The sequence below is a fragment of the Tachyglossus aculeatus genome, chromosome 16 (assembly GCF_015852505.1).
Source record: "Tachyglossus aculeatus isolate mTacAcu1 chromosome 16, mTacAcu1.pri, whole genome shotgun sequence".
Classification (NCBI taxonomy): Eukaryota; Metazoa; Chordata; class Mammalia; order Monotremata; family Tachyglossidae; genus Tachyglossus; species Tachyglossus aculeatus.
In genome coordinates, this window is record NC_052081.1 from 13,788,397 (window position 1) to 13,816,055 (window position 27,659).

The 27,659-nt window shown below is 43.6% G+C and overlaps 1 protein-coding gene across 3 annotated transcripts in view; it reads right to left on the reverse strand.

Moving 5' to 3' along the window:
* Window positions 1-604: 604 nt before the first annotated feature.
* The window catches only part of TRMT1L (tRNA methyltransferase 1 like), a 29,114-nt gene continuing 2,059 nt past the window's right edge, over window positions 605-27,659 (reverse strand). Inside the window, exons 2-16 of one of the 3 annotated variants that reach the window (XM_038757658.1) lie at window positions 22,551-22,706; window positions 20,894-21,001; window positions 17,246-17,359; window positions 14,964-15,028; window positions 12,695-12,824; window positions 11,101-11,224; window positions 10,461-10,540; window positions 9,579-9,828; window positions 8,902-9,114; window positions 8,201-8,391; window positions 6,709-6,787; window positions 5,307-5,473; window positions 4,276-4,335; window positions 1,177-1,303; window positions 605-1,050 (exon numbers count right to left, since the gene is read on the reverse strand). In XM_038757658.1, the coding sequence (XP_038613586.1) occupies window positions 771-1,050; window positions 1,177-1,303; window positions 4,276-4,335; window positions 5,307-5,473; window positions 6,709-6,787; window positions 8,201-8,391; window positions 8,902-9,114; window positions 9,579-9,828; window positions 10,461-10,540; window positions 11,101-11,224; window positions 12,695-12,824; window positions 14,964-15,028; window positions 17,246-17,359; window positions 20,894-21,001; window positions 22,551-22,706 (2,144 nt within the window). In that variant the 3' untranslated portion in view covers window positions 605-770. The remainder of the gene's footprint in view (window positions 1,051-1,176; window positions 1,304-4,275; window positions 4,336-5,306; window positions 5,474-6,708; window positions 6,788-8,200; window positions 8,392-8,901; window positions 9,115-9,578; window positions 9,829-10,460; window positions 10,541-11,100; window positions 11,225-12,694; window positions 12,825-14,963; window positions 15,029-17,245; window positions 17,360-20,893; window positions 21,002-22,550; window positions 22,707-27,659) is intronic. The other 2 variants (XM_038757659.1, XM_038757660.1) reach the window with 2 other exon arrangements.

The following is a 27,659-nucleotide window of genomic DNA, read 5'->3' on the forward strand; positions in this document are numbered from 1 at the left end:
ATCTACTGTTCTCATCTCTTGTCCAAAAACATGTCCCATCAAACTCAAAATCCAGAGCACTTCTCAAGTCACTGTGGGGCTAAATTCCCGCCCCTCCTGCCTCCCCCCACCCCAAAAAGAAAAAAAGGTGAAGCCCATTTTACGGGGGGAGGAATAGATGCCCATTACTGGAGCTTTTAAATGGGAAAGGGAGCCTCAGCTTACAAACTGCAACACTGTCTGACTTGGGTTTAAATATCCAAAAGCTTATGTCATTTCCATTTTATTCAGATTTGGTTCTTTAGAGGCAGAAAGCGCTATGCTGGAATGACGGAGCAGGGCCAGTTCCAGAAATCGGACAGGAGATCAAGAATCCGGCTGTGACATTCACTGCTAGCCCAAAAGCAAGTTGCAGGGACAAAATCAATGCCAGGCTGTGAAAATGTTGGAAGGCTTTAGCCCCATCCATCCATCCTCTAAACTGAACATTAAAAACATGTTGAATAGATTCAGATAGATAAAGCCAATGGAGCCCAAATCGAAACGGCTGGCGGGCTGTGCACCTAGAAAATATTTCCAAGTTAACGGCAAGTTGACTGCTCAACAGAAAACAACGCACCACATCTGAAGTCTTGTAAAATCTTTAAACTGGTCTCCTTTAAAACAAGAGAAAACTGGAAAGCTTAGCTTCCAAAAGCAGTGAAACGGGTGGCTGCTGTGTCAGTGTACAACTAGGGTTGTTTGGCTTCTCAGACCCACGGCGTTACATCCCCAGAATCCCAGCTCCGTCTCTACACGGCGGCTGCCAGATCGGCTGTACGGAAATCTGAGAAGAAGCTTTCCGCCCTGGATTTGCCGTCCGCCGGGAGCTGGGGAGGGTCCGGTGCTGCATCTTCCACCGAGTGCAGGTGGCCGTCCGTCTGGCCTCCGGCGGCTGTGGGGGTGCTGTACTTCACGAGGATGGACTTGAACTGCATCAGAGGGGCATTTGTACGGACTCCCGTAGGGTCAAAGTGGGTACGGCTCACACGGAACCCAGCCTGGGTGAGATACTGCAGAAACTTGTTTAACCTGCAGTGGAAAAAAAGGGATACTGAGTATCCCTGCAGCCAAATTTAAAATAAAATGCTTCCTAACTTCGGGCGGGGGAGATGGGGAGAGGAGGGGGAGTCCCCCCGCCACCCTCGCGCCTCTTACTTTGGCATATTCATCCCTTTGATACTATGTCGATGGATATTGTAGTAAAAGGGAGGGTGTTCGGCACTGACTTCTGCCTTTTGCCTCTTGGTTGCGTTTCTGCTCACTTCGTTACTTTTCCTTTTTCCTGAAGCACAAAAACAAAGCCGCTAGCCAACGTCGTAAAACCCCGTCCAGCTTTCTATCAAATCAGAATTACCGGAGCACGGTATAGGTGACGATCCAAGGAAAGTAGAAATGTATATTTCCTAAAGAGTGAATGAATATTTACTCGAACCCATCAACCTCCAAACCATTTTTGTTGCTTCATTCTCAACCTTCAAACAGAAAAGCTGGGCGGAGTCTGAGATGCATTTACACTGGCCGCTCTTGCAGGATGGAATAACAGCAGCACGTTACCTCCTTCTTCTCGGGAAATCTGAGTTCTGGCTTAGAGGTCTACCACCCGAGCTAGCGATCCGATCAGAAAGAGGCCACCGGGGTCCATCCTTCCTCCTGTCTCCCTCCTGACTGCTGAGAAGACTCCAGTCAGGCAAGCTAATGCTCTGGGCTGGAAATTGTTGTTAGACTTCTTAGGCTCCAGCACGCTTTTTTCTGGCTGGAGCGTAACTGGGACTGCATTGTGCTCAAATTGCTGGCTATCCTACGTTCGCCCAGATTCCCCCTTAGCCTTTCTCTCTAGGCCCAAGGATTTAGGCTCTGTGTTTTCGTAGGCAGCAGTTATTCAGAAGAGGCCATGTAATAGCGGGGGTCCAAAGCTACGGTGGGCCATGATGAACTCGCTTCCTCGATTCTATTTGCTTAGAGGATCCCCCCAAGCCCCAGTAAGATGGAGGGAGCTGGGCCCAGCTAGAGTGAGTGGGGTGGTAGTTTCCCAGCCGCTTTGTCAGGGGACAGGCAGTGACGGCCCTGAGCAATGTTTTCCAGAGCATTCACTCATTCAATCGTATTTATTGAGCGCTTACTGTGTGCACAGCACTGGACTAAGCGCTTGGGAAGTACAAGTTGGCAACATCTAGAGACGGTCCCTACCCAACAGCGGGCTCACAGTCTAGAAGGGGGAGACAGACAACAAAATAAAATAAATAGAATGAATATGTACAAGTAAAATAGAGTAATAAATACGTACATACATCTATTCAGCTACTGTGGGGAGGGGAAGGAGGTAAGGTGGAGGGGGAGGGCGAGGAAGGAGGGGGCTCAGTCTGGGAAGGCCTCCTGGAGGAGGTGAGCTCTCAGTAGGGCCTTGAAAGGAGGAAGAGAGCTAGCTAGGCGGATGTGCGGAGGGAGGGCACTCCAGGATGGGGAGGACATGGGCTGGGGGGCCACGGCGGGATAGGCGAGAACGAGGCACGGTGAGGAGGTTAGCGGCAGAGGGTGCGGGCTGGGCTGGAGAATCATCATCAATCGTATTTATTGAGTGCTTACTGTGTGCAGAGCACTGTACTAAGCGCTTGGGAAGTACAAGTTGGCAACATATAGAGACAGTCCCTGCCCAATAGTGGGCTCACAGTCTAAAAGAGAATGAAAGAAAGGAGGTGAGGTAGGAGGGGGCAAGGTGATGGAGAGCCTTGAAGCCAAGAATGAGGAGTTTTTGCCTGATGCGTAGGTTGATTGGTAGCCACTGGAGATTTTTGAGGCAGATTCCATTTACGTTCCGGGGCTACTGGTGTTGAAATAGGACCTCGAGAGGAGAGATCTGTTTATGGTACTTCTATCCCGCAGCACTGGTTTCAATTGCCTGGATCCCACTTCCTTTCCCAGGATCAGCCGTGGAATCTGCTAGAATGCTCACCTAGCCCCTCCCTTACTCCCGTTTGGAGAAGCAAAGGTTATTTACCAATAACTTGAGTTCTCCAAAAGAGAGCCATCTGCCTTTCCTCTCCCCTCGGGGGTGGTGCCATTCTCTCTTTCTGGTCACTTCTGCTGCCCTGGCTATCGGAAAACTGGAGATAAGGGCCCGGTCTTTTTTGGCATCATGGGGATCACCTGACCTGTTTCCAGGCAGGCCCTCAAGATCAAAGAGGATAAGCCCAGAGGTACATAACGTGGAAGTAACTACCAGATGATTATTTGGCTCATCTATACCTTTCTGGGAAACTCTACCTATGGTAAGTAACCCTTGCTTCACTTCAAATAGCATGGGAAAGGAAGGAAAATAAATCCATCCTTACTTTAAAGATAAAAAATACACATGGAAGAAATATGCCAACATCTGGAAAACCTCCACTACAGACTCCAGTCCCTATATCTAAATCACCAAACCTGTACAGTGCTTTCTGTCCAGTAGTTTGTATTTACAGGAGGGTTTGTGCTTGGATGTACTGGAACTCTGTAAGCTCTCAAATACCACTGTTTGAAAGTATGATTTTGATGAATATTCAGCCCTTAATAAGCTGATGAAAGATGTAAAACCTTAGAAGAAAAGGCGGTTGTACCACCTAATTCTCAGGCAGGAGATACATAATAGTAGACAAATAATAGTCTTCTAATGGACTTTCCTGTGGCTAGAAGTTAGCTATTGAGCTGTAAAGTTCCAGGCTTGGACATTTCATTATCTCTCTTCAAGGAGGTATAATGTTTTGCCTTTGAGTTAGGGTGGTTTACTCTCAACCAAAAATGTTTTAAGGCCTGGATATTCTGAACCCAATTCTTCCACCCCCTAAAGATATTAAGAAGTCTTCTACTTACTAAGATACTAGTAACTTCTAAAGAGTAGAAATTATGAAGTTTGGGGGGGAGTACTAACTCTTTCAATTAACAATCTTCCTTTCCACTCTGAAGCTAGAAGCTGTACTTCCTGGTGAATCACCTTTTTTTTTTCTTTTGTGGTATTTGTTAAGCACTTTCTATGTGCCGGGAACTGTACTGTGCATTGGGGTACATACAAGATAATCACGTTGGGCACAATTCCTGCCCCCATATGGCTGTCTTAATGCCCATTTTACACATGTGGTAACTGAGGCACAGAGGAACATGTCTGCAGACACGTGAATTATATGGATAAATATACTTTCTCTTCTAGCATTTAGGATAACAGGATGAGTACTGTCAAAATGGAAGCTGTGGAAGCTTGATGCAATTGCAAGGAAAACATACCATGTATACCACAGGAGTCTGCTGCCAAATCCGGAGTTTTAATAATTACTCCACATTCCTCTAAAAAAAAAATCAAATGCAAGTAGATACTTTCTCTGAGTGAGATTAATTTATGAATACACATACGTCGGCTAAAAGAACTGCATGTACACTTTGTTTCCCCACTGGTTTAGGCGATACCAGAGCTTTAGCTCTGCATCACTGGGCTAAAATTGCCTGAGGAGCAAAAGTCTCTGATTTCCCAAGGGAAAGACCACAGTTCACAGCTTCAATTCTAAATTAATACCTATCCAGGGCAGACCCTATTACTACATTCCCATAAAGCAGTCACCTATGGGAGAGACATTAGCCTTGTAATGTATGTATATTTTGCATTAATCTGACACCTGTGGTCAAAGGCAGACTACCCACTCTTCTGCAATGAAAGACACCACAGAGGTGGGTTAAAGGCTTTTTGTTTTTTTCCTGATTTTACTATTTTTAGCCCCGGTACATTATGCTACAAAAAGATGCGCACTGATATCACCTCCCTTCTCTTTCTTTGCAGGGGCCAAATATTTAGGAATGCTAAAATAAAACCTAAAATTTTTTAAATTAAAAAGATTTTTAAAATTGGAAAAAAAGAAACAGCGGAAAGGCAGGAAAATAGAGTGGTCCCCGAGAAGAATAAGGAGGGAAAACGAGGTGAGGCACTAAAGGCCATAGGACCAGGGAGTAAAAAGATTCAGCAGTGTGAGAACAAAGAGTCATATAAAAACCCAGGGAAATGAAAGCAAAGACACACAGGAAATTGGGGACATAGGGGTGTAAGGGAGGAGAAGCATTACAGAGATCAGAAAGAGAAGAACAGAGGACAAAAGCAAAGCCTCCAGCCCAACAAATGATTGGTTAGTGTGAGTTTTCAGGTTAGGGCTGACCCAACATGAATCCAAAATAATTGTTTTAACCAATGCAGTTTCCACACAGGGCCAAACCGATCAGCAGAAAATACGGCATTTAGTAAGCAACGTATAATTGTCTTCATTAGTTACCATGCTTGCTGAGATTTGAAGGTCCATGAATCGAAAGCTGGTTCAGAGTCGTACACTCTGCTTCACATATTAAGGTCTTTATTAAGGTCTGAATGTCTTCTAAACCATGCTCAACAGTTTTACACAGCATTCTCCAGAGGAATGCTGTATTAAAGAGGGACCCTGACCTGGCCAGGGAGAGAACACAAAAGAAAAGATTTGGGCTTGGCAAGCACACTTACTTAAATAAGTTTACTCTTTCCCCACTTGGACGAACAATCAAACACGCAGATTACGTGGGCAATGACATACGGAAATTTCCGGCAGCCGACTGGTTGCAAGTTTAGCGTCGCCACGTATTTGGTTTGAAAAAGGCAGAGATGCAGTAACCATCCATCCGGAGAGAACTGGAGCACAGGATTGGGGGAGAGTGTAGTTTGACTGGGTGGTGTCGATGAGACTTGGAAACCCTTCTATATGCTCAACTACTGGCCTCATTCCTAAGGCAAATCAGAGCTACTTCCCGAGCAGGCACACAGTCTCAATGCTGCGTAGATCTCCAGACCCTCGCCTGAAGATTTACCCAGTCAGCCTGGAGTCCCCAGTCAAAAACCTGAGAGGCAGCAAGTTGAAGCGGCTCTAATTGTATGATTTAGTTTAATTAGTTTCCATTTACCTAGCCTATAATCTTTTTTTTTTTAAGGATTACAAACGCTATCAGATATCAAATGTTCGTCACTACTTTCCTCCTCCCCGCCCCTTCCTGCCTCCATTCAAAAGACCTTAAACTGGTAGTAGTGAGGTTGTGAAAAAGCAAGTCCATCAATCTGCCTTAATCAGGGCATCCTCAGCTTAATGAATTCAACTTTCAAAAGATAAGCAGTAACTACATGCCACTGTTACATTAAACGCAGTGATTTCTGGTGAACAGGTACTGTTTAAGAGAAAAAGCAATCCGGATTTACAATAATCAATTCAAAAGCAAACCAATCCTAATGCAGATGACATTCAATTATTCTGGATAATTCACCCCACCCTCAGCTACACAGCACTTACGTGCATATCTATGCATTATTTATATTAGTGTCTGCCGCCATCTCTAGACTGTAAACTCACTGCGGTCAGGGAACGTGTCTACCAACTCTGCTGTACTGCACTCTCTCAAGCGCTTAGTACAGTGCTCTGAACACAATAAGCATATTCAATAAATACCACTGATCGACTGATTACCCTCTGAACTATCAAGGTCCCCACTGACTGCTTTTCATAGCTTCATTAGACACCCAGCATGGAGAAGAGGAGCAACTCAAATCAGTCAACCTTGTTTGCGGTCCTGGAGAAACACCGGGCGGGATTAGAGGTTATAATTTACTGGCTCTGACAGGATGCTTTGAATATGAGCAACTTTATCCAATTTACGTACCACAGAGGACCAAGTTCTATCGCTGTCTTTCCAGGCATGCTTCCGTGGCAGTCGCAAGGCAGCTGTCGGTATGGGTTTTCTGAAATGGAAAGGGGACACCTGAGCAGAGTTGTCGGGCTGCAATAGGTCACAGGCTGGATGAGCTCCTGCTACATCATCAGAAGGGAAACAATGTAGGTCTGTACGATATAACAGATACCTTCTCCACTTTCTGTCAAAAACCAAGGTAAATGGTACCTGCCTGCCTTTCTCCACCACTCAGTTAGTGGGAACCAGGGTGTCCTGGAAGAACAGTCCTACCAAGAGACTGGGCAACTTCGGGGATCGGGGGAAACCCGAGGATGTCGGTTTAGAATCCTTCACCCACTCTGGCCCAAGACCCATCTCTCAGGGTGGTTGTTTTAGACCATATTCAATACTCCGACCTGTTTCAACACAGGCCTGCCTCTGAGCAAAAGCCGGTGGACACACTGTCCTTTTTACGGCAGGGGAATTGGAGCCATAGGACAAATCTGCCTGCCAGAAGAGTACCCGGAGGCTTTCCGAACATCTGGAAACCATTTTAGCATCTGTCCTGAGGAGAAGCATTCCTAGCTCTACACCTTCTTCCCATGCTCTGCCACTCTTTTTAGAGCAGGGTTGGAGCCTTAGTGTTACCTTCTTATAGGGTAAATCATATTGAATCCCAACAGCTTATATAAAACAATTATCAACTGCTTCATCTCAGCACCACAAACCCCAATCGTTTTTTTACAAAACAAATGCCACACCAAAGACAAAAAGTAGGAGAGGATCCATGTTAACAAACCCAAGGAAATAGCTGAAGGTGGGAGTGAAGATTGAAGCAGAGGAGGGGAAGGAAGCGTAGCTTTTCTACAGTGGTTGTGGGACGATTCTCTTTTGGGACGATCAAGGCCGAGAAAGAAATGCAGTTTCTCATAGGACATGCTGTGGTTTTTATCACTGCAGTTTGAATGGAATTACTATTGTTGTAGCACATGTGAGTAATGGGACTTATTATACATGGGTCTTCTGTATTATTGTTGGAGTTATGACACACTGGTCTTGTTGAGTTTTGGTCCAGGTTTGGAAATTACTATTTTGCTGAAGAATCTGGGCCCTGAGAACTAAAAAAAAACATGACTTGTAACCAATTACTTCTGAATCCTCAGAAGGGTGAATGGAGCCTCATTATTAAACTGATATGTATGTTTAGAAACATAACCACTGTATAGCCACTGTATCCACTAGGCCATGTTGCTTCTGTTCCTTGGTATCCCCAGTCTATGAGGGGAATAATCAGTGGCAAATTTGTTCAGCATTATGGGAAATATGCTGAAATATAGCAATATAGCAATATGAAATAAGCCCAGGGAAGCATTAGCAGCAGCATCTTTGAAATGGAAAGACTATGCATATAGATTAGTAATTGTACTCAAGCCTTCTTCTTAAGTTAGACTAAAGACATAGAGGGGTTGTAAAAACTATTTACCTTCAACCATATTTCCTTCCTTTTGAAAAATCCTCTCTTCACACCACTGACAGTGAATAAGGTAACGAATCTTCTTTGCTGTTTCATCTGCCTGAGAAGGTCCTCTCAAAACTCTGACAATCACTAGCACAAAATGTTCTAGTGCTACTGCAAGTAGAACTTCTATCCCTTTATTACACCGGGCTGCGGCTCTGAAAAAACGAAAGGAACCAGAAAAGTTCAAGTAAAATCTCACTAATTTTCACCCTTATTGGGTGCGATGACAGAATACATCTGATTCCCAATTCTTCACTTAGTCCAACATACGTCATAAAAATGGGCGGCTGTTAAATGGAAATTGCAAATTTAGTAATAACCTTCAACTGACCATCAAGATTCAAAACGTAAACGAATCATTATTATATGGCACAATTTAGAAACTTACAAATGGCGGAAATAATTCAATCATCTAAACGCCCCCATTCAAGACACTATCAAAAATAAAATCATAGGACCAAAAGATCCGATGTTCAGAATACACATTTCACCTATATTTGAGGCCATCTTTACATTCTGCGCTTTACACTGAGCACTTAGTACAGCGCTTTCCACACAGTTAGCACTCAGCAAATACGACTGAGTGAATTCTGAGCAATGAGACCGGCAAAAGAATCATTGCCGAATTCAGTCGAATTCCATAACATTGCTGGGCGTTTCAGTACCTTGCCACCGCAGCTACTACAATTCTTGCTGCTAGTTCTTTGTAGTATTCTGTTCGGACAATGGTGCAACCATAGTGACGTCGTGCCACGTGCAGCGTCTTAGCATACAAAGAACTGATGTCCGTGGACGTTACTGACACAATTCCAAGATTTCTTACATTCCTAAATGCCGAATCCAGGTAGTTCACTGATGTTCCAAATGGATCTAAGTGTCTGAAACGGAATGATTTAAAGAATCACCTCAGAATGCGTAAAGTGCATAAATGTTATGACCGACCTTTAGGGTTATCTTAAAAAATCAGTTTAGTTAAGCTTTTCCTTTTCCTATAAGCCTTCCTTTTTCACAAACTCCTTAAGATACATAAAACAAGTTCTATACTAACAGCTTCCGTATCCCACCAAATTTGAAAGTGCTGTACAAATTTAAAAGGTAAGTAACACAAGATTGAAACCTTCCTTAAAAAAGGTGGGGCATAGAGATTTGAATCCACATCAAAGCTGCTTAGAAACACTAAGTTAGGCTCAAGAGACAGCAAACCAAAACCACCATCATCAGTAAATGCTGCATTTTCAAATGCTATAAGATTAAGCTTGTGAGGACAACACTGAATAATCACGTCACTAATGTAGCATAAATGGAGACCCAGTTATAAAAGACTAACATGTTCTTCACTTACATGAAATCAAATGATCTCAAATGCATTAGCACATTGGCATCCATTTTGGTCACCTCAATAGTGCCGACGTTTTCTTCTCCTACTTCAAGGTCTTCATGTCCCTCATCCTCTTCCTTATTGCCCAACACCACTTTCATTTTATTTAAATGGCAGTTTTCCTGAATCATCATCACCGAATTTTCATTAATATCATTAACTGTAACCTTTACTGAATTCCCAAGGTGCTTTGCCCACTGTAATCCCATTATGCCTTTGGAGGAACGGAGAGAAAATAGTTAAAAATCCTCTAAGGAAAGCCATTTATAATGAACTGTGCTGTTAAATGCTCTGCATCACTGCAGGGATGAATAAAACACAAGGTGTTTCAATAACCTGAAAGGTTTTCATTAACAATCTTGAAGCAGAGAGTTAATCATTCATTTCATTCATTCAAGCGTATTCACTGAGCACTTACTATGTGCAAAGCACTATACTAAGCACTGGGGTAGATAAAAGCAAATCAGATTAAGACTCAGTCTTAATCCCCATTTTACAGACATGGTAATAGGCACAGAGAAGGTAAGTGACTTGCCCAGAGTCACACAGCACACAAGTGATTGGCGCTGCGATCGGAACTCAGGTTCTTCTGACTTCTGGGCCCTTATTCTACCCAGTAGGCCACACGGCTTCTCAATTCAAAGTCATCTTTGTTTTTTGTGAACTTTGAAAATGCCAAACACATAATATGTTGAACCCATTTTCCCATTCATTCATTCAATCGTATTTATTGAGCACTTACTGTGTGCAGAGCACTGTACTAAGCGCTTCCTGCCATAAGGATTTTGTCAAGTTAACACATTAACAATAAATAAAATCCAATTCCAGAGAGGCCTGTGTTCTTACCAGTGGCTCCAAAAGCATCCAAACATTCCAAAGGACTTCGTTCCTCAGCTAGGACAGCTAGTGCACAGAATGAGAGCTGCCTGGAAGAAAAAAAATATCAAAGCCTACAAATAAATCATTTTTATCTACTGATTCCCTTTATTCCATTTATCTTAATGGTTGTTAAGGGCTTACTTTGTGTCAAGACCCGTTCTCAGCGCTGGGGTGAATACAAGTTAATCAGGTCGGCATAGTTCCTGGCCCACATGGGGCTCACAAGTCTAAGTAGGAGGGAGTTATCTTAAGACTGTTTTAAGAAATGCCAGTGTTATAGTCCTCCATTCTACCACATTTTGAAAGAGATCTAATAATGCATGCCCTCAAAGACAAGCAAAAACCAGAGATTTACAAAATGATTTTAAACCATTGATTTAACACTATTTTATTAACAGCTAATCAGGAAAATTATTTTATAAATAAGTCTTTTCCTTCAGGCCAAAAAAAATTAAGGACTATTCTCCCCCTAAAGAAACTGGTGGTGGCGAGAAAGCTGAAATGGATCCTTTCTCAAGCACCGTATAGCCAAAGTGGCACACCAAGAATTATTTTTAAAAAATAAACAACTAGAAACACTTCAAGTACCGTGGCAAATTTATCTTACCTGTTCAGTTTCATTTTGGGATTAAAATAGGTGTCTGTTTTCTCAGGCGTGGAATAATTAGGAAGAACATGAATATCTGTGTCTGCCTCTTTCAGAACTTCATGAGAAGGTTTAGCCGCAGAAGCTGGAAAATGAAAAATTTCTGAGGCAGGGTACTTCAAATAATGAGTCCAGATGACAATTTACATTTCGGAGGGCATTTTTCCCCACTCAGGCGGTCAATAAAATTTGCTATGCCCTCACGGCGTGCAGGGCACCATAACAGGGGGAGAGGCGAAGTTGCAGGGGGAGAGTTCAGTCAATCAATCAATCGTATTTATTGAGCGCTTACTATGTGCAGAGCACTGTACTAAGCGCTTGGGAAGTACAAATTGGCAACATATAGAGACAGTCCCTACCCAACAGTGGGCTCACAGTCTAAAAGGCAGTCAAGGCACAGCCCTGGCCTTCAAAGAGTTTACAATATAAAGGGAGGAGAGAAGAAGGCGGTGAACACCCAAAGATAGAACTACATAGAAATCAAACTTCTTCCAGTGGTATTACAGTGGCTTCTCCATCTTCTTAATACATCTGATTTAAAGGCGTCCTTGTCGATGATTTTGAGCATTTTCCCCATCTTCCAACCTGTCATCTCTTGGTCCCTACTCTCAATTCTAATCATCAAGTTAATTTTTTCCTTGTTATTTCTTTGACAATTTTCAATAGGCAGGCCCCCTCGAGAGGCTTGAATGAATATTTTCAATACTGAAGTAGTATACCTATTCTACTGTTGCGCTCACATTGTGCATTAAGTGCACAAGCAGCAGGGCATGGCCCATGGGGAGAGCACAGGCCTGGGAATCTGAAGGTCATGGGTTCTAATCCAGGATCTGCCACTTGTCTGCTGTGTGGCCTTGGGCAAGTCACCTCACTTCCTTGTGCCTCAGTTCCCTCATCTGTAAAATGGAAGCTAAAAATGAGAGCCCCACGCAGGACAGGGACCGTGTCCAACCCGATTTGTGGGTATCCACCCCAGTGCTTAGTACAGGGCCTGACACATAGTAAGCACTTAACAAACACCATACTTATGATTAATTATTATTACATCAATCGTTCAATGGAATTTATTGAGCATTTACTGAATACAGAGCCCTGTACTAAGCACCCGGGAGAATACAGTCCAACAGAGTTGGTAGGCGTGCTCCCTGCCCACAACAAGCTTACAGTCTAAAGGGGTAGACAGATATTAATATAAATTATGGATACAATAGCACCTCAGATGATCAATCAAAACCCCTATCATCTTTCATCATACTGGATGCTTCTATTTATCTACAGTTTCTTGCTTCTATTCAGGCCCATTTACAAATACATCTATGAGGGGAAAAATTGTTTAGAAAAACGTTGCGTTACTTAGAGGCTCAACTGCACTGAATCACAGGAAGGCAGCTTCCCAAATGTCTTGCTGTGCCTCCCTGAATTTAAGATGTTTGTGCTTTTCTCTAAATACAAGACTGACCCCCATGAATACCGAAACCAAAACAATATGTCCTCCCACGGAATGATTTATTTATTCATATTTCAAAATGAATATTTCACATTCCACTCTACCTACCTGCAATATATCGGGATTCAGTCTCTCCTTTATTTATATGGCGACTGATATGCCCTACCATATCAGTTCGTCGTGCGATTGTTGCTGAACAAATAATGCAGTGGTAATGAGCTCCCATCTTTGTAATGGTCTAGAAAACAAGGTAAATAGAGTGTTAATCTCCCAGACTTACATTATAGCAACTTCAGGGCTCTAAAGTGACAAGAGAGGGAGTCTTCAAGTTATAGGTTCTGGGAGTATTTTTAGTTAAGTGCAATTTATTGTAGTATTTTAAAAAACCCACTAAACTAAATGTGGCAAAATGAGGGAGGGAGGTGTATTTTAAAAGGCCAAATTTACCATTTCAGGAAAAAAAATCCCATGATTTCAAATAATTTCAATATTCTCTCCCCACGTGGTTACTAGGGCCTTCATTTCCTTCATTTCCTTTTCTGTGGCAGACTGATAAACTGCTGGACTCAGTGTTGGCACGGAGGGATCTGAGCGCTGTGACCGAGAGTGAGCTTACAGTTTTGCAGCAAACTTAGCAGTTAACTGCAACAATTCAACAGTGATGTATTTCTGATTTTTCTCTGTAACTTGAAGAATATGCATATTAGACAAGAATAATTTCTGCACACTGTAATTCAGTGCAGGTCGAAGATGCTTCTTTTAAACCAATACATCTTCTTGAGTGTCACCTTTCATATCCTTAACCCAGTAGCTGGGAAGAAAATACTATGCTCATTGACTGCAAATTCTGGATTTAATTTTTAAAGATCTTTCCTCCTTCTGATAAAAGGCATCATCTTCAATTTCAAAAGTTATCACTGCACGTGCTGCTGCCTGAGAAAATTCAGTATTTTACAATTTGTCAAGAGACTTGCCTGTGCAGAATATTTGAAATTTTGTGAGTTTTTTTCCCTGAAATGGCAAATTTGGCCTTTTAAAATATGAACTGTTTCAGTTCTCCCTCCTAATGCCAAATTTAGGTGCTGTTTTTTTTAAAAAAAGAAAAAGTCCACAATAAATTCCATTTAATGTCCTCTAAATTCAACATAACTAAAAGAACAATACTCCTATTTCTGCTGTAACATAAACTTGCACTACATGCATAAAACAATGGAAGAATTAGGGAACATTCTTCCCACAACACAAGTGTGTCCAATATTTCATGATCCACAAGTTGGTGAAAGTAAACCTGATATCTGCCTACTTTTGGGGTTGTAATTCTGTATTGGTTAAGAATTAAGAGCACTGTCCCTTCAAAACAGCATGGCCTAGTGGAAGGAGCATGAGCCTCGGAGTCGGAGGACCTGTATATATGTGTATGCATATATAAACTATATATATGTATATATCTTTGTACGTATTTATTACTCTATTTTATTTGTACATATTTATTCTATTTATTTTATTTTGTTAATATGTTTTGTTTTGTTGTCTGTCTCCCCCTTCTAGACTGTGAGCCCGCTGTTGGCTATATGTTGCCAACCTGCACTTCCCAAGCGCTTAGTGCAGTGCTCTGCACACAGTAAGCACTCAATAAATACGATTAAATGAATGAATGATGTAGGAAGAAATGGTTTTGTGTGCCTGAATGCCACTGATCCAAGAGTGATGCTGCTATGTTTCCTGGCCTCTGTCCAAGCCTTACTGCATTGTACTGTTTGTGGGTTTTTTTGTGTTTTTGCAGCTTTACACAATAAAGTAAAACAAATGAGTGGAAAGGGTAGAAAGTGTTCAGCCAGGGTGTACAAAAAACAATATACAAATTCGTATCCAAAAATGGTCAATTATGGATGCTATCTTTAAACAATCTGCCCGCTAACCCACTAATTCCAGTTGAATTAATGGTTAAAAATAATGCGATTTTCCGATAACTTGAAGTACTTTGAGAACACGACCTCCATGTTAGAGAGCTTCCCTGTAATCAGCTACCCCCATAACCTTCTATTATTAAGTCTCAAACTAGGCCACTTTAGGGGAGGATAATAGATATTTCCTTTTCAGATTAAAAACAAAATTGCAAACTGTCACCCCAATTTTTTTTTCCCAAGAAGTTAAAACTGAAGAGGCTCTGAACTTACATTTCAAATTAGGGTAAAATGCCTACTCCAATATACCCAAATGACAAGTAGGTGGACTTGAGAGCTTAACCCCAAAGAAATTTAGGACCTGAGGAGTGAACTAACACAAACACAAGTCCTACAGACTCCCTCCCTAAAAGAGGAAGAAAATGAATTTTTTGTAATTAAGCAATTTTTAAAGTCCCAACCCATTTATTTACCTGGTCTCCTATCAGGTTTGATTTTACTGGCCGGCACGGTAAGTAACAGATGCACATTTTGTAACCTAGAATAAAGAATATTAGTTAACTAAATGCGGCAGGGCTTCTCTGGGATGGGGCTTCTAAACATTAATAGTATTAATCAATCGGCGGTGTTTATTGAACGCTTTCTATGTGCAGAGCACTGTACTAAACACTTGAGAGAGTACAACAGAGTTTATTTGTATAATGGTACTTAAGTGCTTACTATGTGCCTAGCACTGTTCTAAGCACTGGAGTGGATACAAGTTAATCAGGTTGGACACAGTCCCTGTCCTACATTGGACTCACATTCTTAATCCCCATTTTTTACAGATGAGGTAACTGGGGCACAGAGAAGTGAAGTGACTTGCCTGAGGTCATAAAGCAGACAAGTTGTGGAGCCGGAACGAGACTCTCAGGCCCGTGCTCTATTCACTACACCATGCTGCTTTCCACAACAGCTGGAAGTCTGCCCACAACATATTAAGACAGTATTAAGATACACTAGTCACAGCAAATAAAAATTGGCAGTGGGATTCACCAAGTATTACGCTAAGCACTCGAGTAGGTTCAAATAAACAGTTCTGACACAGTCCCTTTCCCACAAGGAGTTCGCAATTTATCCATCCAGCAGGACAATTTTTATTCCAGTCTGCTACTTCTGACACAGTCCCTTTCCCACAAGGAGTTCGCAATTTATCCATCCAGCAGGACAATTTTTATTCCAGTCTGCTACTTCTGACACAGTCCCTTTCCCACAAGGAGTTCGCAATTTATCCATCCAGCAGGACAATTTTTTTTCCAGTCTGCTACATAAAGACATACAGACTTCAGAATTAGTCCACCTCGGGTACTTAAGCCAAACTCTCAAAAACTAAGCTGAAAAGACAAAAAAGAAGGGATCGGGTAGAAGCACTGAGATATAGTGGGGCAGATTCACATTTAGGTTGGGGGATGGGGTTCTCAGTGGATAGGCACCATATTCCATGCATAGAGAAACTCTCAAAGTGGACACCGTTCCTAAAAGAGGGATACAAGGAATGATGGAAATGAAGCTTTGATGGTTTAGGGTGTAGCTCTCTAGGGCTGCTTTTGTTTTTGCTCCAGAAGTCAACCAGTGTGGCACAGCCCAAAGATTCCCTTGGCCAAGGGATCCCAAACCACAAGAGAGATTCTATCATGGGAGGGAGCCAAGGGCTACTGTCCTTCCACTCTGGGCTGAGTCTGAGGTATTATGCTATCTTTAACCCACGAGACCACAATGGAGAGCACCCAGTGTCTCCAGGTATTAATACAATCAACAACTATGTAACATAACTGAAGGCTATTACCCAGGTTCAAGAGTTCCGGTCTACCTGTTGGAAACCAGCATGTCCCATGTGTCCTTGGGAGTCAGGACACCCAACTTTTAGTCCCGGAAATACTACTTATCTGCTTTGTGACCTTGAAGAAGTTACTTAACTTCTCTGGCCTCAGTTTCCTCACCTGTAAAATGGTGATAAATTAACTGTTCCTCCCACTCGGACTGTGACTGTCCCATGGGGGACAGAGATGGTGTTCGATCTGATTATCTTGTACCGGTCCCAACGCTTAGCCCGTAAGTAAGTGCATAAATACCCTCATTATACTATCTGAATAACAGTAACAATAATTGTGGTATTTGTTAAGCGCTTACAATGTATCAGGCACAGTACTAGGTACTGGGATAAATATAAGGTAATTCGGTTGGTTATACTCCTGTCTCACATTGGGCTCACAGTCCTAATCTCCATTTTACAGATGAGGTAACTGACCCGAAGAGAAGTACAGTGACTTACCCAAGGTCACACTGCGGACAAGTGGCAGGACCGGGATTAGAATCCAGGTCCTTCTGATTCCCAGGCCCATGCTCTATCCACTAAGCCATACCGCTTCCCTAACTTTATTTTTCAAAAGCATGCATGAAAACAAATGATTTTATTATGGGTTCCAAAAACATACAATATTCAGATGATGCTTGCTGATTACGAGGTGTTTAAAATGTAGTTACTACACATCCTCTTTTCCTTCTTTCTGTCTGTAAATTATCTTATCCCACCCCCAACCTTGACTGTAACCACCTCAAGGGAAGGGATCATGTCTAATCTGCTGTACTCTTCCGAGCACTTAGTACAGTACTTTGACCATAGCAGGCGTTTAATAAATAGTTGATGGATGGATTGATATTCCAAGCAAAAACCCAGAACAGACATAATTTATTCATGAAATACTAAAATACATACCTTCAAATTCAACAGAGACTTTCCAGTGTAAATTCTGAAGATGCCGATGAAGCTTGTGAGCAGAAGAAGCTTTGAATTTTTCTCTAGCACAAAGTGGACAAAACTTCCTATCAGCTAAGGAAAAAAAAAATCAAAACAAGTAACAGGTTCGTTCTTATACACAAAGATGAAAATCCAAAGCGTATTTTCAAACCCAGTTTTTGCAAGCTTAAAGATAAAGATGGATATTCCAACTTCTATCACTGAAACGTCAGTGTGAGCGTTTGCGTCTTCAATGGTGATCATTTACTCACACTATAAAACAAAAATTAGATTAAATTATTTGTTTTCATCATCAATTTTTGCAGAAGAGCTTGGATTAAATTTATCGAAGCTACGAAAACTTGGAAAGTGTTTTTACGGCAACACAAGAATGAACAGTTACAAACAAAAAATGGAAAACCATCCAAGCCAAGAGTGGAACCAAGACTGGAGAAGCAGCGTGGTCTAGTGGAAAGCAAATGGGCCTAGGTGTCAGAGGACCTGGGTTCTAATTCCAGCTCTGCCACTTGTCTGCTATGTGATCTTGGGCAAGTCACTTAACTTCTCTGTGCCTCAGTTACCTCTCCGGTAGAATGGGGATTAAATCCTACTCCCTCCTTAAACTGTAAGGCCCATGTTGGAAAGGGACTACGTCCAGCCTGATTAATTTGTATCTACCCCAGCATTTAGATCTGAGCTTGGCACACAGTAAGCGCTTAACAAGTACCATACAAAAAGCGAACAAAAAAATCCAAAAAGTGCAAAAGTGCCTCCTGCTCCATTGTTGCACCTCTGGTCCTCAGTGACCCCTGGAGCCATATGTGAGGAGCAGTAGTATTACTTATTCAGCGCTTACTGCGTGCAAAGCACAATAATAATAGTACTTATGATGGCATTTGTTAAGCGCTTACCATGTGCAAAGCACTGTTCTAAGCGCAGAGGAGGTTACAAGGTGATCAGGTTGTCCCACTGGGGGGCTCACAGTCTTGATCCCCATTTTACAGATGAGGTAACTGAGGCACATAGAAGTCAAGTGACTTGTCCGAAGTCACACAGCTGACAATTGGCGGAGCCGGGATTTGAACCCATGACCTCTGACTCCAAAGCCTGTGCTCTTTCCACTGAGCCACGCTGCTTCTCATATGGTACTAAGCGCTGGGAGAAAATCAGCAGGTGATAGTTAAACACGGTCTCTGTCCCTCATGGGGCTCACAATCTGGGTGGCTTTCTTTCCCCCGGAACCACACAAGTCTTGTTGCCGCGGTTCCAGGTTTTTAATCCCCGCCGTTTGTGCCAGGGAGACCCCGAGGCATGCCTGCCTCTGTTTTATTTGCTTTGCTTTGTTAAGCGCTTAGCATGTGCCAGGCACTGTACCAGGCGCAGGGATAGATACAGGCTGATCAGGTGGGACATGGTTCGTGTCCCACATGGGCCTCACGGTCTTGATCTCCATTTTCCAGATGAGGTAACGGAGGCACAGAGAAGTGAAGTGACTCGCCCGAAGTCACCCAGCAGGCAAGTGGCAGAGTGGGGGATCAGAACCCAGGTCCGTGGCCTATCAGCTAGGCCACGCTGCTTCCTGCTTGGGCCAAAAGGACCCCAGCTACACTGTGAGTGACTGTACCTGCTCTGCTGTGCTTTTGCTGCTGTGGAAACCCAGCCCCTGCCCCCCGAGGACTCTAACAGCAGTTGGTAGGGGGAAAGCTGGTAGGTGGAGCTGCCAACTTGGCTCCTTCTCTGATCTTTTCAAATCCAAGGGAGGAGAGGACTGACTCGCTCCCTTTACTCATTCCCCCCCAACACCCCGTCCCAACGCCACAGCGCTTATGTTCAGAGCTGTAATTTATTTATTTACATTCATGTCTGTCTCCCCCTCTAGACGGTACCAAGTGCTTAGTATATTGATCTGCACACAATAAGCGCTCCATAAATACGACTGACTAATTCTGCACCCTTCCTGCCCAAAAACAGTGGGGGCACCTACGGCTCCCGATCCCCTACGCATCCGGCAGTCACTGGGTTATCCGAAGGCAGCCAACTGTATGGGACAGATAACCCTGGGAAAGAACTGAGCCCAGGGCAACCTTTCTCTTATTTCTGGAAATGACTTCAAGGATTCTTGGAACATTTCCTCCAAACAGGACAGCACATGGACGATTCGACAGGGAAGAGATACTGCACTGTACAAACTGGGAGGTAGGAGAGGTGGCCTTTTTCAAGGTTGTATCACTCTGAAGGGTCCTGACCGAATGGGAAAGACTGAAATATCAGGCTGGCGGAGCCAACTACTGCTTTGTCATCTGAGTCCCCACTGTGTCCAGTACTCACAACTACTAAATTCTAACAGTAAAAACAACTGTGGTATTAGTTAAGCCATTTTCTCTGAGCCAAGCTCTGTGCTAAGCCCTGGGGTAGATATGATCGTATCAGACACAGATCCAATCCCGCCTGGGGTTAAGCCTAAGGAAGAGAGAGAAATGTCTCATCTAACTCTGTAAATGAGGAAATCGAGTCCCAACGAACCTAAGTGACCACCCCGAAGTCGGACAGCAGGCAAACGGCAGATCCGAGATCAGAACCAAGGTCTCCCGACTCTCAGCCCTACACTCTTCCACTAAGCCTCGCTGCTTCTCAAATCCTGCCAGTTTTTCTGCCCAAACACTTTCTGGATCTGCTTTTTTCCTCCCCCATCCAAACTGGATCCAGAAGCTGTCAGGTCCTGGTTAAACTACGGTACTAATCTCCCGCCCGGGCTTCCTACCTCAAACCTCTTCCCATTTCAGTCTACACTACATGTGGCTGAACAGATGGGCTTCTTGTCATGCCTCTCCAATGGTTCCCCATCTCACCCATCGTCATGCAGGAACTCCTGGTCATTGGCTTCTATTTCATTGCAGCGGCTTTGTCCATTTTACGTACTGCCTGTCTCCTCCTACTCACACTTTTTGCTCCCCACAGACTCCCCAACTAACTGGACCTCACTCTCAACTCCATCACCTCTTTCACACTCTTCTCCCCACTTAGAACTCCACCGTACTGCCAAACCTGTCAGACCACAGCCTTCTCCATCTTTAGAACCCCCCCCAAAAGCCTACTTCTTCCAGAGGCTTTCCCCGACTGATTTACAATATGACTGTATAAGTTATATAAACTTTTTTATTCAGCCATTTCGTCCTTCCCGTTGTGTCCTTGTTCTTCCTGTAAACAATCCGTCTCCTCCATTAGGTTGTACTCCCCAAAGAGCTTAATACAGCGCTTCTCACTCAGTCAGTTTGAAGTATAACAAACTGGATAACTTTAGAACCAAATGCTATTTCCCAAAAACATCTGTAAAAGACAACAGACCTGAACATACACTTATGCTTCCAAAACCTCAGGATTAAACAAAAGTACACCGATGGGTTTGGGTTACTTGTTAAAATTTGTTACTTTCACTGAGCACCTGGGATGCTGACTAAACCAAGATAAGAAACTCTGGTATGGCAAAACAACAGCCCCGGAGCGATCACGGAACGACGAAGGAACTTGAGCTTCACCGGAAATACAGGAACGGATCCAGGAGGTTGCTTTTAAGTCCCAACAGGATATAACAGTAAAACCACAGAGGAAAGTTAAGAGTCCAGATACCTTCAACGTGATCTGTGTTCGGTGATTCAAGGGAGGCCGATTCATCTTCGGCCAGGCTGGCTAACTTCTCTAGGTTGGTAAGTTGCTTCTGAATTGAGATGTGTTTTTCTGCAAGAATGAGTCATTTTTTCAAGGGTTAGAAATTGCTATTTTCAAAATTGAGTTTCTCTTTCATCTACTTAACTCTAGCACTAGCCTTGAATATCCTGTCTTTGGGGGGGTCAGCCAGGTGTGGGATGAGGGACAGAGGGCAAAAGCGGCACCCTCTCAGTTCCCCCTCACATACCGTGACTACAGGGCAGAATCTACTTCAAACCTAGGCTATCACGTACCTTTAAAGAAATCAAAATCCACCAGATGGGACTACATAGGGCTGGAGGCATCGCTGAAGACCAGATAGCGACTTTGGGAACTGAGCCCCCGCCCCCCCTCCCCCCCAGCCCATATCTGGCCCATTTGTGCCTTCCTCCCCAAGTGCCTTGCAACTCAGTCGTAGTTATACCATCAAAGACTCCATTGGAGAATTTTCTGGCTGCCTCATCCACTGACTCCACCTCTGGGGAGCAACAGAGCTGGGCCTGGCTTCGTGGGCTGTAAACCTAGGGTGGATATCTCCAAACACCCTGGGGGAGGCGTTTCTGAGGGAGACCCGGCTCGGATGTCCCGCCGGCACCCCAAATTCTTCACGTCTAAAACAGAACTCTTCCAGTTCCTGCCAAACCCTGTTCTCCCCATGACTTTCCCATCACTGTAGACAACACCACCACCCTCCCTGACTCATAGGCCCACAACCTTGGTGTTATCTCTGACTCATCTCTGTCATTCAACTCACATATTCAATCTGTCACGAAATCCTCTTGGTTCAACCTCCACAACACTGCTAAAATCCACCCTCTCCTCTCTGTCCAAACGGCTACCCTGTTAATCCAAGCACTTATCCTATCCTGGCGTGACTACTGCATCAGCCTCCTTGCTGACCTCCCTGCCTCCTGTCTCTCCCCACTACAGTCCATACTTCACAATGCTGCCCAGATCACTTTTCAACAAAACCATTTAATCCACATTTCCCCACTCCTCAAGCACCTCCGGTGGCTGCCCACCCATTGCCTGTAGAATCCGCAACAGTTCCAGTCCAAGTGGCCTGACTTAGTCTGGACCACCACCATCATCATCATCAATCGTATTTATTGAGCGCTTACCGTGTGCAGAGCACTGTACTAAGCGCTTGGGAAGTACAAGTTGGTAACATAACATAACATAACATAACATCCTTTCTGCTTGGGTGACAGAGACTGACGACAGTGATGTGATGCGGGTGATAAAGAGGGTAACTGCTCATTTCCTTCCCCCCTTTCTTAACCCCAGAAATCAGTTCCCCCTATTCACTTCCAAGTCTAAGGCAGGTTCACCTAATTCCGAACACTAGGCTATTTTCTGCCACACAAGTCACTTCTTAAATGTATTATGCCGACAGCAAAGGGAGGAAAAAATACAGACAGTACCACTTCAAGCCAAAAAAACTTTACAACTGTTTGCAGGATTTGTAAACCACCGGGGAACCCAGCACAGATTCACATGGTTGGAAGGACTCTCTAGAAATCAATCTCACCAACTGCTCCCGCCATACACTGTGAAAACTTCTAAAGTCTCAACAAACCTCTTGGAAAATCGGACGATAGATCCAAAATGTTACTGTCGGCCTCTCTCGTGGAACTCTGTCCGGTGGGCTCGTCCTCATCCTTGGATGCCGTTTCATACAGAATTTCTTCACCTTGTTTGTTGCTATCCAATTTGGAAGGAATCACTTTGCCATCTAAGAGAATCAGACATGAATTTACTCCTTAATAAAAGTTTGTACACTTTTTGAATATTAAAGTGCTTTTCACTTCTTTCTCACTCTGCGGAGGGGTTGTCTCTTCCAACTGACATACTGTCCTCTCCAAGCGCTTAATACAGTGCTCTGCTCACAGTCAGCACTCAATTCAAAGGAGTGATTGACGGATCCTCCCACGTACTCAAAAGTAATTTGTGCAGTGTTTTATGAATAGTCTCCTCCTAATACCCTTTTGAATTCATTCAAACTATTAATAAATATCCTAATTTTGAAAGAAGAGGATAAAGGACAGTTAATGGAACACAGAGAGACACATTCTCTTTATAGATTTTAAAGAAAGTTCCTATCTTATGCTTTGCACATAGTAAGCACTTAATAAATGCCAACATTGTTATTGTTATTGTTGATGGTCTGGTGGATTCGGGGAGGGAGGGAATTCCAGACCGGGGAACAGTGAAAGTGACGGATGAGAGGAGGGAGGGTCAACAGTGAGGTATCGGAGGGTGAGGTTGGGAGGAATGATGAGTGCTAGCTGGGGAGCAGAGGATCAAAAGAGCCAAGTGGTAAGATGGGGTGAATTGAGTCTTGAAGCCAATCTTTAACCTTGATATGCAAATAGAATCCAATATTGAAGTGTGGATATGTGTTCGTGGAGTGAGACATCAAAAAGATGATCTGCCTAGATGGGAGTAGAGACAGGCTGGAGGCAGGGTGGCCAATGAGGAGACTGATATAATAGTTCAACTGTGATATGATGTATTTGGACTAGGGTGGTCGCTTTTTTGGGTGGAATGAAAGGGATGGATCTGGGAAACTTTGTGTAGGAAGAACTAGCAGGATTTAGCAATTGACTGAAAGCTAATGAGGAGTCAAGGATTGTACCAAGCCTGTGGGCTTCTGGAGCAGGGTGGATATGGTGTTTTCAACAGAGGTAGGAAAGTCAAGAAAAATAGGTTTAGCAGGAAAGATGATGCGACGTCTGTTTTAGACATTTTTAGTTTGAGGTGCTGATGAGACAACAAAGTTGAGATGTCCTGGAGGCAAGAGGTGATCTCCCCCCTTCTAGACTGTAAGCCCGTTGTGAGCAGGGATTGTTTCTATTGCTGAATTGTACTTTCCAAGCGCTTAGTATAGTATTCTGCACACAGTTAGCGCTCAATAAATTTGACTGATAATGAATGAATGAATGAGGTGAAATATATTCGGGAATCATCCACTGAGAGGTAGTAGCTGAAGCCACGTTAGAGGATGAGCTACTCAAAAGAGTGAGTGTAAAACAAAGAGTAGGGGGCCCAAAACAGACCCTGTGGACACCAACAGTTAGGGAATGAGAGGTGGAAGAGGAGCCAGCTAATGAAACTGAGAGGGAGAAGCCAGAGAGGTAAGAGTGAAACAGGTGGGTACGGTATCAACAAGACTAAGGCCTGATAGAAGAGAAAAGCGTGGGCCAGTGTCAATGATAGCTGCCAAGTCAGGAGATTTGAGACAGAGTAGAATCCACTTCACTAGAGACCATAAGGAGGGCACTGGGGAGTTCTGTCTCCGTGAAGTGAAGGGGCTGAAGATCTAATCACAGTGAATCAGGAAGAGAATTGGTGGGATGGTGGAAAACGAAGGCATCGGGTGTAAAGGACTTGTTTCGGGAGTTTGAACGATAGCTGTGAGATCAAGAGAATACGAGGGTGACTTGAGCATGTTTGATGGCGGATGGGAAGGAGCCAGCAGGGATCAAGAGGGTTGAAAACAGCAGTGATGGAGGAGAAAAGTATCAATCAATCAAGCATTTTTATTAAACACTTACTGTGTGCAGAGCACTTTACTAAGCATGGGCAGGTGCTTGTAGGAAATAAGAGGAGACAGGATCAGAGGCACTGGTAAAAGGGATGGATTTAGAGAACAGTTGGGAGAGTCCTCTGGAAACAGGTGAAAAGCAGAAAAAAGACAAGGTGGGAGTAGGTGGGATGTTTGGACGTTCCCGCCTGGTGGGTCTCAGTTACACAACAAGGCTATTGGTCATCAATAGCCTGGGGGCTAACAAGTCAGCACTGGGGGCAGTGGAGGCAACAGAGGAAGTGAAAAGGTTTGGAAAAGCGGGTGCAGATGGTGGGAATGGGAGTCGAGGAGGGAAGAAGGGAAGAGCTATGCCCTAGTGTGACTCTGATCCGGCCCAAGCCAACCTGCTGCCTGGATTTCCACTTTTCGCTGTGCTCTTCTGGTGTCTACCCCAGTGCTTAGTACAGTGCCGGGCACATAGTAAGCGCTTAACAAATGCCACAATTATTATTATAAAGGGTGCAACCCCAAGTGCTGGTTCAATCTCTCATCCTATCCCAACTGGATTATTGCATCAGCCTCCTCTCTGATCTCCCAGCCTCCTGTCTCTCCCCACTTCAGTCTATACTTCACGCTGATGCCCGGATCATCTTTGTGCAGAAACGCCCTGGGCGTGTTACTCCCCTCCTCAAAAATCTCCAGTGGCTACCAGTCAACCTAAGCATCAGGCAAAAACTCCTCACTCTCGGCTTCAAGGCTGTCCATCACTTCGCCCCCTCCTACCTCACCTCCCTTCTCTCCTTCTCCAGCCCAGCCCGCACCCTCCGCTCGTCTGCCTCTAATCTCCTCACCGTGCCTTGTTCTCGCCTGTCCCGCCGTCGAAGAGGCCCACGTCCTCCCCCTGGCCTGGAATACCCTCCCTCCCAATATCCGCCAAGCTAGCTCTCTTCCTCCCTTCAAGGCCCTACTGAGAGCTCACCTCCTCCAGGAGGCCTTCCCAGACTGAGCCCCCTCCTTCCTCTCCCTCCCCATCCCCCCGGCGTTACCTCCTTCCCCTCCCCACAGCACCTATATATATTTTTGTAAATATTTATTACTCTATTTTACTTGTACATATTTACTATTCTACTTATTTTATTTTGTTAATGTTTTGTTTTGTTGTCCATCTCCCCCTTCTAGACTGTGAGCCCGCTGCTGGGTAGGGACCGTCTCTATATGTTGCCAACTTGGACTTCCCAAGCGCTTAGTACAGTGCTCTGCACACAGTAAGCGCTCAATAAATATGACAATGAATGGAGGGGGAGACAAACAACAAAACAGGTAGGCAGGTGTCAATAATAATAAGGATGATAATTACGGCATTTGTTAAGCGCTTACTATGTGCAAAGCACTGCTCTAAGTGCTGGGGAGGAGACAAGGTGATCAGATTGTCCCATGTGGGGCTCACAGTCTTCATCCTCATTTGACAGATGAGGGAACTGAGGCCCAGAGAAGTGACGTGACTTGCCCAACGTCACACAGCTGATAAGTGGCAGAGTCGGGATTTGAACCCATGACCTCTGACTCCCAAACCTGGGCTCTTTCCACTGAGCCGCGCTGCTTCTCCTAACACCATCAGAATAAATAGAATTATAGCTATATATACATCATTAATAAAATGAACAGAGTAATAAATACGTAGAAATGAATGAGAAGCAGCGTGGCTCAGTGGAAAGAGCCCAGGCTTGGGAGTCAAGGGTCATGGGTTCTAATCCTGTCTCCACCACTTATCGGCTGTGTGACTTTGGACAAGTCACTACACTTCTCTGTGCCCCACTTACCTCATCTGTAAAACGGGGATGAAGACCGTGAGCCCCACGTGGGACAACCCGATCACCTTGTATACCCCCAATGCATAGAAACAGTGCTTTGCACATAGTCAGCGCTTAATAAATACCATCATTATTATTATTAGAGTAATAAATATGTACAAATGAATAGGGTAATAAATAAGTGCAAATGAACAGAGTAATAAATATGTGCAAATAAACAGTAATAAATATGTACAAATGAATAGTGTAATAAATATGTGCAAATGAATAGAGTAATAAATATGTGCAAATGAATAGAGTAATATGTACAAATGAATAGAGTAACAAATATGTACTAATACAGTAATAAATATATACAAATGAATAGTGTAATAAATATGTACAGAGTAATACACATATACAAATGAACAGTGTAATAAATATGTGCAAATGAATACAGTAATATGTACAAATGAACAGTTATAAATATGTGCAAAAGAACAGAGTAATGAATATGTACAGAGTAATAAATATATACAAATGAATAGTGTAATAAAAATGTGCAAATGAATAGAGTAGTAAATATGTACAAATGGAGTAATAAATCTATACAAATGAATACTGCAATAAATGTGCAAATGAAGAATAACAAATATGTACTGAGTAATAAATATATACAAATGAATAGTGTAAAAATATGTGCAAATGAATAGAGCAATAAACATGTACTAAGAATAATAAATATATACAAATGAATAGTGTAATAAATCTGTGCAAATGAATAGAGCAAAAAATATGTACAAATGAATAGAGTAATAAATATGTACAGAGTAACGGGTGTTGGGGGGTTTATTAAAGTGTATATTAGGCATCCAGCACTGCGCTAAGCGCTGAGGTAACATCATGTCATGGGACCCAGTCGCACACGGGGTTTGGCAGTGGGCAGGGGGTTGTGGGGTGAGCCCGCTGCTGGGTAGGGACCGTTTCTCTATGTTGCCAACTTGGACTTCCCAAGCGCTTAGTACAGTGCTCCGCACACAGTAAGCGCTCAATAAATACGATTGAATGAATGAATGAATACTTATTCTATTAATATGTTTTGTTGTCTGTCTCCCCCTTCTAGACTGTGAGCCTGCTGTTGGGTAGGGACCGTCTCTAGATGTTGCCAACTTGGACTTCCCAAGCCCTTAGTCCAGTGCTCTGCACACAGTAAGCGCTCAATAAATACGATTGAATGAAGGAATGAATGAATGTCCAGATGCTTTGTTTTGTTGTCTGACTCCCCCTTCTAGACTGTGAGCCCGCTGTTGGGTAGGGGCCGTCTCTCTATGTTGCCAACTTGGACTTCCCAAGCGCTTAGTACAGTGCT